The sequence below is a fragment of the Mastomys coucha genome, chromosome X (genome assembly GCF_008632895.1).
Source record: "Mastomys coucha isolate ucsf_1 chromosome X, UCSF_Mcou_1, whole genome shotgun sequence".
NCBI lineage: Eukaryota > Metazoa > Chordata > Mammalia > Rodentia > Muridae > Mastomys > Mastomys coucha.
Window position 1 is genome coordinate 75670736 of NC_045030.1, and position 10894 is coordinate 75681629.

The window sequence follows — 10894 nt, forward strand, 5'->3', positions numbered from 1 at the left end:
CCTAGATTGACCTGCCAGTAAACTTTGCAACTAGTGACTTTCCTGGAGCTCATGTCATCTACTTCACAGGCCTTTGGTCGAAAAGATCTTTGGATTACAAGCAGAGACACATATCTCCTGTCCTTGCATACCAAGGTTTGTATTATGACTCAACAGACTTTCCTTTACCCCTATGCAATGGGGCATGCCTGTAGTCCCAATCCTCAGAAGGCAAAGGCTTGACACATTTCTGTAAGGTTCAGGCCCACCTGGTCTTCTGCCTGTCTTGACCATAAGTTCCGAACATATTTCTCACTTCTTTTGACCATGTCCAGTGGGTCTGATGCTTCAGATATGAGAAACAACAGCTCAGGTGGCTGGTCAGACCCATTCATTGTACACCCCATTCTTCTTTCACTGAAGCTTTTCACTTCCCCAAAATGTAACCCAGATTCTTATCCATTCTTTCCAATTTTGTTCTCACTGATAAAATAGTTAAGTAAAACCCCATCTTAGAAGGCTTATATAACAAACCAATTGCATTAAAGTTTACTACCAAAATGTTCCTTTTAAATTGTGACATGAGGGCTTGGCAATGGTGGTGCAGGCTTTTAATCCCAGCACTTGGGAGGCAGAGGCAGGTGGATTTCTGAGTTCGAGGCCAACCTGGTCTACAGAGTGAGTTCCAGGACAGCCAGGGCTATACAGAGAAACCCTCTCTCTAAAATAATAATAATAATAATAATAATAATAATAATAATAATAATAATAAAAAATTGTGACATGAGGGCTAAGCAGTTAAGAGCATCAACTGCTCTTCCAGAGGACCTGAGTCCAATTCCGAGAAACCACATGGTGGCTCACAACCATCTGTTATGGGATTGGATGCAGCCTTCTGGTGTGTGTCTGAAAACAGCTACAGTATATTCATATAAATAAAAATAAATAAATCTTTAAAAATTTGTGACATGAGTTGTACATTTTAAGCTGTGTGATGGTTCATGTCTATAATCCCAGGAGGCTGAGGCAGGAGAATAAATTCAAGGCCAGTCCAGATTTCGTCACAAAGAGTAGTGGTGGTACATTCTCCAAGTGAGGTATAACCAGTTCTGTACCTATTCTTTATAACTTTTGAGTGGCCTTGTCCTTATTGTGTATTTATTTTTGAGAAAAGTCTCACTATGTATCCCTGGCTGTCCTGGAATTGGCTATGAGGCTCAGGCTGCCCTGGAACTCAATAGAGATCTTTTTACCTCTCCCGATTGCTGGCACTAAAGGCTTATACCATAACTGCCACATTGTCTTTATTTTTAACTACTTGATCTTACACAAAATAATAGGAGCGGGCAGGAAAAAGGAAAACTAACATGTTCTCATTTGAGACCTTTCAAGTGCTGAGATTACAGGGATCCACAGTGGGTTCTTGGAATTGTTTAATGTCATCTCCATATTGTTCAAGCATTCTTATTTCATTTCATGGTTAAGATTGGTGGCTTCTAATCCATACCCTTAATGAATGTATTCAGTGTTCAGGCAGCAATGCAACCTAATGGGTGATGTTTGGAAGTGGGGGTTAATATCTGAGACAGCTCCAGTTGCTTGTTTAGATACAATGTAATAGAAACATGGCTTGGGTTTTGTTTTGTTTTGCCTCTGATCACAATAAAACCAGGCTAAATTTCAGTTACAGTTAGTACAAACCAGCCAAATGTAGTAGCATACACATGCCATTCCAGTACTCAGGAATCAAGGTGGAAGAGGTAGGAGGAACAGAAGTATAAGGTTATCTTCAGCCATATATTGAATTTTTATGGCCAGCTTAGGTTACATGAGACATCTAAAAATAATCACACAAATTGTCATTTTCTTCTAGAACCAAAGCCACAATCATAAAATGAAAGAGTCCCTGCTACAGTTGTAGGGAAACCACTGGAATAGTGACTTTAGCAATACAGCAGTAGTCTTCAAGAACACTACCTCCATTAGGTATACTATCCTTTGGGGCCCTTGATTTGTTTTCTTTCCTAGTTCATGACTGATTCTAGTCTTCTTTACTAGCCCTGATTCTTTCTCCTCTTTACCTTCTATACTAAAAAAAAATTCCCTTACTCTTGACTCTCCATAATATCTATTGTTGTAGCCAGGCAGCGGTGACACACACCTTTAATCCCAGCACTTGGGAGGCAGAGGCAGGCAGATTTCTGAGTTCCAAGCCAGCCTGGTCTACAGAGTGAGTGAGTTCCAGGACAGCCAGGGCTACACAGAGAAACCCTGTCTCAAAAAAAGAAAAAAAAATCTATTGTTGTTGTTATTTGTTTGTTTGAGACAAGATCTCCCTATATAGCTGGTTAGTCTCAAACTTACTATTGTAGACCAGGCTGGTCTTTATGTTGTGATCTAGTTCCAGCCACCCAAGGGCTAGGATTACAGGTATGTACCACCATACCCAGGTCACCTACATTTTTTATGACAACTAGGCTTTGTAGCAAGCCAAATTTGTCTCTCTGAACTACAGCCTCTTAAACTCTAGTTGAGCAGTGGTGGCACATGCTTTTAATCCCAGCACTTGGGAGGCAGAGGCAGGCAGATCTCTGAGTTGGATGCCAGCCTGGTCTACAGAGTGAGTTCCAGGACAGCCAGAGCTACACAGAGAAACCCTGTGCCTTGCAAGCAGGAAGACCTGAGTTTGATCCCAGAACCCATATGAAAACATGTCAAGGATAGCATACTTAATAATCCCACCACTGGAGAGGCAAAGAAAGATAGGATTATTGTAAGGATTCACCTTTGTAGCTAGTTTGCCAGTGTAGGTAGTTCAAAACCCTATCTTCTCAACAAAAAGGTATGTTGAGGAACACCACCTGAGATTTGTCTTCTGACCTACCTATTCTCCCTCCCTCCCTCCATCCTTCTCCCTCTGCCCACCCCCCCGTGTGTCTTTCTTTGTTTCTCAGACAAGTGCATGCACACACAAGTGTGTGCTCAAGCATACACACTTGCAGGGGACAGGGAGGAATCCAACTGGAGATTTACCAGCCTAACATCCTAGCTGTTGGATTCCCTGTCAAAGGTCAGGCTCACTGGCCCTGGCAGATCAAGGATGTTCCTGCTACATGGAACCCACTTGGCTGTACCCTCACATCTTCCGTTCTGTTGAATAGACACAGACATACCCTGCCCTCATTTGCTTTGGATCCTTGCTCATAAGGTATTCCCTGGCCCCTCTATAAGAAAGTTCTGTTATCATTTGACATCTGCTTTGTTTTCCACAACTCATTGGTCTCTATGTTTGTTCATTTACTCGATTAAAGTCTGATCATCCAGAAAGGTGTGTTCCTTGAGGCAGAGAGCTTCCTGGTTTGCCAAAAAGGCAGTTTTGGGACTCTCAGAACAGCTGAGGGCAGCATCTAGTGAATGGGCTAGGAGAAGCTGAAGGAAAGGCTCCGGGACCCCCTTACACACATCCTTGTTTCTCCCTCTCTTGCTGCCTGGGCTTCTAGTGGACAAGGAGACAGCACTTACCTGGCGGAAGGTGTACTCAGCCACCTGGTAGAAGAGGTGCAGCAAGGCTGGGTCCCCACTGTCACTGTAACCCATGAGGAAAGCAATCATGGCTTCACTGTGTGGCCACCACAGCTTCATGTTCCATTCCAGCTGAGAACAGAGCAGAGATGTGCAGCTGAGGTCCCTATAGGCCTTAGGAGAATATTCAACATCCTCTGTTCTGGTTCAGTCTGTCTAGCTTAGGACTTGGTGTTTAATTATGGGGGAGACATGAGGGATAGAATTTGAATAGTCCTTAAGAGTAGAGCTAGCCTTCTGAACTGTATGTACCCTTAAAAGGAGTACTATACTGTATGCAGCTCCTTAAAAGGAGACAAGTATTGGGGAAGGCTCCCTTTAGTCTTTGAATTAGAATGCTGTCTGCCTTGTCAACACTGTCTTTCGGCCTTTTGGACACTGCTGCTACCCATGCATGGTACACTGCCCTCTGCAGATCTCCAGAAGTATCAGAAAACAGTTGATCAGAGGAACAATCCCACTCCTGCCTGCCACCAAGTGAGAATCACCCAAGAGTCCTTTAAGCCACTGGTACCAGACAAAGGGGACATGTGTCTTGGCATCAGCATTTGCACAAACTCTCTTCTCTAATGGATTTCACAAGATATAAGATGGAAAGGCTTAGGCTCTAGGTTCAAATTTTTGTTGCTGCTGCTGCTGTTTTTGAGACAGGATCTCACTATGTAGCCCTGGCTGTCCTGAAACTCACTCTGTAGACCAGGCTGGCCTTGAGCTCAGAAATCTGCCTGCCTCTGCCTCCCAAGTGCTGGGATTAAAGGAATGCACAATCACACCCAGCTCCTACTCCATGATAGGCTTCTTGCAAGCTATTCTGAGCACTCCCACCTGGGTAGGGCAGAGATCATCAGCATCCTGGAAGTAAAAGAGGCCTCCATGCTCAGGGTCCCATCCAGAGTGGAAAGGCAACAAGAGAAACTTGTCAATAATGTGCATTCGAAGTTTGGGGTCACCTTTCCTGAGGGCATACTGGAGCAGAAACCAGCCAGCTTCCAGTGTGTGGCCTAGTCAGAGTTGAAGGAAAGTAAGGCAAGAATCAGGTTCCCCACTTCTAAGCATCTGAGGGCTTGAGCTCCTGGTATCTCCCCCTTCCTTCTCAAATGTGAGAGACAAACTCTGTCACAAGATACCCTGCCTTTCTGCTGGAGTCCATGCCCACTCCTGGGTAGTCTATCCCCTCCCATTGCCTGCTCCTTGGTGGAGGGAGAAGAGGTGCCCCTCCCAAACTCAAAGATGAGGTTTTTTTCCTAACAGGCCTAGCACATGCCTTCACCTGGGTTCTGATGTCTTCCAAGGCAACCAGGGAGTTCTTTGCCATCCTCTGATACATTTTCCAGTACAACTTGTCCATCCCTCTGCCAGGAAAGGGACAAAAGAAAGATGTTTCTGGTTCAGGTCACCCAATCAGAAAGATCTAACTTCAAAAATCCCTTCCTCTGCCCTTGGTACCAGCCATATACCTATTCAATAGGTCTAAAGGGGAATTTTGGGTTGTGTGTTTTGAGATAGTCTTGTTAGCCCAGGCTGATCTCAAACTATACAAGCAAGGTTGACCTTGAACTCTAAATTCTCCTGTTTCCACCTCCAGAGTTCTGGAATTACAGATATGTGTACCATTCCCTGCTCTGGAACATTTTTGGAATGGCTGTTTGTCTCCCATGGACCCAGAAGGTTCTGATCTTTGCTTTAGGTCTGGGTCTCTCAAGTGAGGAGGGTAAAACACTGAATGAGGAGACAGGCAAGACTGACTTTGATGCCTACAGAGGCTAGGGAAGAACATAGATCAAGACCTCCTTTCCAGATCTCAGAATGTGCCTGCTGCTCTGGCCTCTTCTGTCTTAGGACACACCCATTTCTGCCCCCAGCAAGCTGGGCTCCACCTTCCTGAGAATCCCGGGATGTATTTCAAATAAATGAGCTTCCTTGGATTCACCTGCCTAGAAAGCTGAAGAACAGATGACTTCAGGTAGAGGGGCCTATACAGAGTGAGAGAATGGAGTTCACTTTGCCTACCTGGACATGCTGAAGAATCCTGTGGGCACACCAGTCCCCTAGTTCTGCATACTTGTTGGTCAGCTCCTCGTCTTCTTCTCCAAGCTGTTCCACCAGGCTGAGCAGCATCATGGGCACTGCCATAGGCTCTGTGGCCAGTGTCCCCGAGAGCTGAGGCCGGCCCAATCCAGCTGGATCCTCCCGTACCCAGTGGATGATCTGATCCATCATCTCCATGGCTTCACTCTGTGGGGAGATCAGAGAGGCTGCCCTGTCCCAGCACATACTTCTTCCCCCAAGGACTCAGGACTCAGCTTCTTCTCCAAAGATATCTGCTCTTCCTGCAGCTCTCCAGGGCTAGCCCTACAGCCAGGCACCAGAGGCCAAGCGGATCCTCCCAATACTATTTTCAGGGGCTCTGGGATTCAGGTCACTCTCAGGCAGAAGGGCCCATTGAAGAAAAAGAGAACTTTTTCTATCTGGACACAGGGTACTGTTTGCCCAGGGTCCCTTTGGTAGTGCAGGAAGTGGGAAAGAGCTGAGGAAACGTGGTCACAAAATGGTAGGAAAAGAGTAAATGTCTTTTGGCAGGTTCCCAGGCTTCTCGTCAGAGTACACTCATGCCCAACAGCCTGTGGCCCCCACAGGCTCCCACATACCTGATAATGCATTTCCCCTGTTACTTTCCACAGTTCATTCATGGCCATGGTGTAGAAGCACTCGCTGAAAATGGTCCGCTGCACCTTCACTGGCCGACCATCCCGAGTCAGCACAAAAGCACATTTCTTGCCAGGCGGTGCCACTCGGGCATAACGCAGCAAAAATTCACCACCTAGTAGTTGGGGAGTATGCATGCTAGGTAAGGACTCCAAATATACTGCCTCTTGGAACCTGCCTAGTCCCTTTCCTTTTCTAGACCCCTCTAAATACATTGTATAAATAACCCACAGAAGCTCCTGGAAGGATAGGATTAGGAGAGGAGGGTACCTGCTTTTGCTGCATCCAAAAGCTCAACACGACGGAAACGCTCAAAACTGCGGTATAAGCGACAATACATCCAAACCTGTAAGGGAACACAGTTTAGAGAGGAGTAGCTGGGGTGAAGGGAATCCTAGGTATTCCCGGGTATACCCTATTGTTGTGTGAACACCTTAAGTGTGCAAACTGACCTGCCTCCCCTGCAGCCAGACATATTTGAGGTGATCATATATCTTCCCATCGCGGCCAAGGCATGTGAAAAAGCCCCTGTGAGACATGTATTGTCAGAAAATGAGGGAAAGAGCCTTGCACATTTCTCCATAGCTTCACTACTCTCCTCAAGTCAGTAGATCTGTGAGACACCTCCAAGTGGGATAGGGGGAGGGGGGCCATAGGAGGATCATGGCAGGGTAGCTAACCCGTATTCCTGGTCATGGGAATGCTCCATCCAAAAAGCGATCACACTATCAAGCTCTTGTCCTATACGTTTCTTCCAGACCTGCAATGTCTCCCGTTCCTTCTCCATGTCCTGTAAAGTGATTCAGGTCAGGGCAGGGAGGCACAGCTCTTCTTTCACAAGGACTTCCTGAACCAACTCGAGTAGGCCCCAGAGTTACTTGATTCCACCCCACCACCATAGGGCCTCGAGCCAAGGATACAGTACTCCCACCTCTTCGATGGGCTTCTGACCCCACCATTGGCTAGAACCGTCCACTACCACTGACCTGTAACACTAGGAGTCCTAGATCCATCATTTGCTTTCCTCCAGGAAATTGAACTTGGTCGAGATCCCGTGACAGTCACTCAGCTGACCGAGCAGTGTCCCACCCACCTGATCCTCTTCAGAGTTCCGAAGGGCCCGAGTTGGGGGCGGGACAGAGGGAGGAGTTTCAAACCCCGCCTCCTGCTCTTCTAGTCCGGGATTGAGCAGTCTAGCTCTAGATCCCCCCTGGTGGGAACTTGGTGAGGAAGTCTGGGCTTATGGGGAGGGAGTAGGGAGGAGACTGAATCTGGGCCTGGCAGCTGAGGCTCGTGATCCCAACAGCCAATGAGCTAGGGTGCCCCTGAAATGCCTGAATCCTGAGACCCTGTGACCCCATATTGTCGGCAAGCTCTTTCTGCCAATTTGGTCCTTTAGCTTCAGCTGTCTGAATCCAGTAATTTACAACCATTGGCCCTGGTTGCCAGTTGCTGGAAACTTCACCCCCAAGGATGCTTCTGGGAAAACAGGTGGTAACCATGCAGAGTAGAGTGGGCATCCTCCAGCTCTCTGGCCCTGCCTCCTAGCTACACAGTATGGGTTGGCTCTGTGACAAACTGGTTAATCAGCAGAATTCTGTGGAGGGAGAATTCCAACCAGCAGAATGCCAGAGGTACTTTAGGGAGCTTGAACACGTTCTGATTTTCTTTTGTCATTTTATTTTATGTGTTTTAGTGGTTTTTTGTTTGTTTGTTTGTTTGTTTGTTTGTTTTTGCCTCTATGTATGTACGTGCACCACATGCATGCAGTGTCCTTAGAGACCAGAAGAGGGTATTGGATCCTCTGGGGCTGGAGTTACAGCTGGTTGTGAGTCTCCACGTGGGTTATGGGAATGGAACCTGGGTCCTCTGGAAGAATAAACAGTGCACTTACCTGCTAAATTATCACTTCAGTTCCTTTAACACGTTCTTAATGATGGACTGCATGCAACCCAGGAGTGTAAAGTAACTAGACCTTCTGACTCATCAGTGCGGCTCTGGGAGTTGGTCAATAAAATAATTCAGTTCTGGGCTGGCAAGATGGCTCAGAGGTTAAGAGCACTGACTGCTCTTCCGAAGGTCCTGAATTCGGATCCCAGCAACCACATGGTGGTTCACAACCACCCGTAATGAGATCTGAAGCCCTCTTCTGGTGCATCTGAAGACAACTACAGTGAATTACGTCAGAACGAGCGTGGGGGGCGTGCTGAGCTGGAGCGAGCAGGGCTGGAGCCGGAGTGAGCAGGGCTGTCTTGAGTTCAATTCCCAGCAGCCACATGATGGCTCACGGCCGTCTGTACAGCTACAGTGTACTCATACAAATAAAATAAATCTTTAAAAAAAATTCAGTTCCTAGGCATGATTATGTTCTTGTGCTATCTGGCCCTCCCCAACTGTGTGTTCACTCATTTCACAATGACTGCTACCTTCCAGGTTATGGCTACTGGCTGGCTCTCCAGGTTGTAGAATGGCTTTTTCATCCGGAAACACTTCATCTTTACGGTGCTTGGGAGTAAGCCTGATCTCAGTGTCTGTTAAACATCTACTGCAATACTTACATGGCAGGGGAGATACCATGATCACGAAGGTGGTTTTCCCAGGGCGAGGCTTATCCATTGCACTCCGGATGTGCTGACCCCTGCAATTTCCCCAAATGTGGGAAACTCGACTGCATAATTCGTGGTAGTGGGGGACTGCGTTCGTGCTCTCCCCTGGGGGAAAAAAATCTACTGCAGCTGCTCTGTGTTCATACTTACACTTAGCCTAGGTCATGCTCAGAGTACCTTGGCTCTGTATCCAGGAAAGCTTGCATGCTGTTACTTAAGCTGTATTTATCCATCTTCATCGTCTCCCTGCTTCTCTTGTACACATATCATCTTTCAAGCTCAGCCAAGTTTGAGTCTTGGTATGATAGTATGGGTGGTTCCCTGGCCTAGGGTCTCAATGGGAGTAGAGTAATGCAAAGCTATGATGCCTCTTTCTCCCATAAGCTCAGTTTGCTAGTTTGTTTGCAAGAGGGTCTCATGTATCCTAGGGTACCTTGAACTCTATTAGCCAAGAATGGTTTTGAACTCCTGATCCTTTTGCCTCCACCTCTCAGGAATGGGACCACAAGTGTGTTGCATCACATCCAGCTTCAAGCTCAGTATTTTGAAATCTGCACCAAAGCACTGATATATTCCTTTAAAATATTTTTAATTATGTGCATGTATGCATGTGTCTGTGTGGGTGAGGTGTCCATGGAAGCCAGAGGCATTGAATCCTCCTGGAGCTGCTCAATGAAAAAGCTTGGAACTAAACTCTGGTCCTTTGCAGAAGCAGTACACTCTTTACTTAGCCATCCTTCCAGCCCTTTATATTCCTTGCCTTCCAGAGTGGGATGAAAAGTTGAGCACAGGGAAGAAGGGTAGCTCCATAGGTAATAGGTACAGGAGTAGGGTGGGAAGAACCCTTACATTTCAAGCTAAGTGTCCACATTGTCTTTTTTTTTTTCTGAGACAGGGTTTCTCTGTATAGACCTGGCTGTCCTAGAACTCACGCTGTAGACCTGGCTGGCCTTGAACTCAGAAATCTGCCTATCTCTGCCTCCCAGGTGCTGGGATCAAAGGCATGTGCCACCACTGCCCAGCTCCACATTTCTTAATAAATCTGCACAGGCTTCCCCATTGGACAACTCACCTCTGCTGACCCATGCACTCCTATCCCTGGATATTGTTCTCAAAGCTCCTATCTGGGCCTATGGCAGGCTTGTAGTAAGAATTCTGGAATTTTGGTTTCTTTAAAAACACGTGAATATTATAAGAATGTGCTTTTGTTTTAACCCCAGGTGTAGGGCTATAGGGCTGCTGTGGACTTGTTCGTAGCGGACCATGGTTTGCCTCATGCTGCAACAGAGGCGTGGTTTTGCCAGCTACAGATAATTTCTGTGATTGTCGATATTTGGAATTCTAGGAACTTCAGAAAATATATAAATACAAGGACCTGGAGAGGTAAGGTTGGTGAATGTTGGTCATTTAGGGAGGTTGGTTGCAGTTTGTTAGTAGCAGTGGTCAAAGAAGAAACAAAAAGAAATTATGTTCAGGGATTTTCCTAATTCCTCCCCACCTCTATCCTTGTTTCTCTCCTATTTAGTGTTAGGGGGATAAACTGGGGGATAAAGGCTGGGGAAAAAAGAACCCACAAAGTAGCAAAGGCCAGCTACACAGGCTAGTGGAACTTTACCTTTGCTTTCTTTACTAACAAGATACCTTCACAAAACAAACTATAGTGAGTTTTGGTTTATTTAAAAATCCAGTTACATTATATGAATATGTTCATGTTTTATCCCAGGTGTGGGATATAGGGCTGCTTCATTTTATCCACAGTATCAACTATGATTGTCTTGTGCTCTTGATAGGGGGCAGGCATGATTTTTGCCAGCTGCAGATAGCTTAATTTTGGGGACTCTGGAGAGAGTATAAATTCAAGAGCCCCCACCAGACAATGGTAGCACATACTTTTAATCCCAGCACTTGGGAGGCAGAGGCAGGCAGATTTTTTAGTTTGAGGCCAGCCTGGTCTACAGAGTGAATTCCAGGACAGCCAGGGCTATGAAACTCTGTCTCGAAAAACCAAACCAAACCAAAGC

The 10894-nt window shown here is 46.3% G+C and overlaps 1 protein-coding gene and 1 non-coding gene across 3 annotated transcripts in view; one reads left to right on the top strand and one right to left on the bottom strand.

Moving 5' to 3' along the window:
* Renbp (renin binding protein) overlaps positions 1-7396 on the bottom strand; it is an 8013-nt gene extending 617 nt beyond the window's left edge. The window contains exons 1-9 of one of the 2 annotated variants that reach the window (XM_031364315.1): positions 7254-7396; positions 6948-7057; positions 6720-6795; positions 6538-6613; positions 6210-6382; positions 5572-5796; positions 4832-4913; positions 4387-4562; positions 3502-3633 (exon numbers count right to left, since the gene is read on the bottom strand). In XM_031364315.1, coding sequence (XP_031220175.1) covers positions 3502-3633; positions 4387-4562; positions 4832-4913; positions 5572-5796; positions 6210-6382; positions 6538-6613; positions 6720-6795; positions 6948-7057; positions 7254-7283 — 1080 coding nt within the window. In that variant the 5' untranslated portion in view covers positions 7284-7396. The remainder of the gene's footprint in view (positions 1-3501; positions 3634-4386; positions 4563-4831; positions 4914-5571; positions 5797-6209; positions 6383-6537; positions 6614-6719; positions 6796-6947; positions 7058-7253) is intronic. The other variant, XM_031364321.1, reaches the window with a different exon arrangement.
* Positions 7397-8817: 1421 nt separating this feature from the next.
* On the top strand, positions 8818-8981 carry LOC116096406. The gene has a single exon (XR_004120988.1). It is a non-coding gene; the product is annotated as a U1 spliceosomal RNA (small nuclear RNA).
* The last annotated feature ends 1913 nt before the right edge of the window (positions 8982-10894 follow it).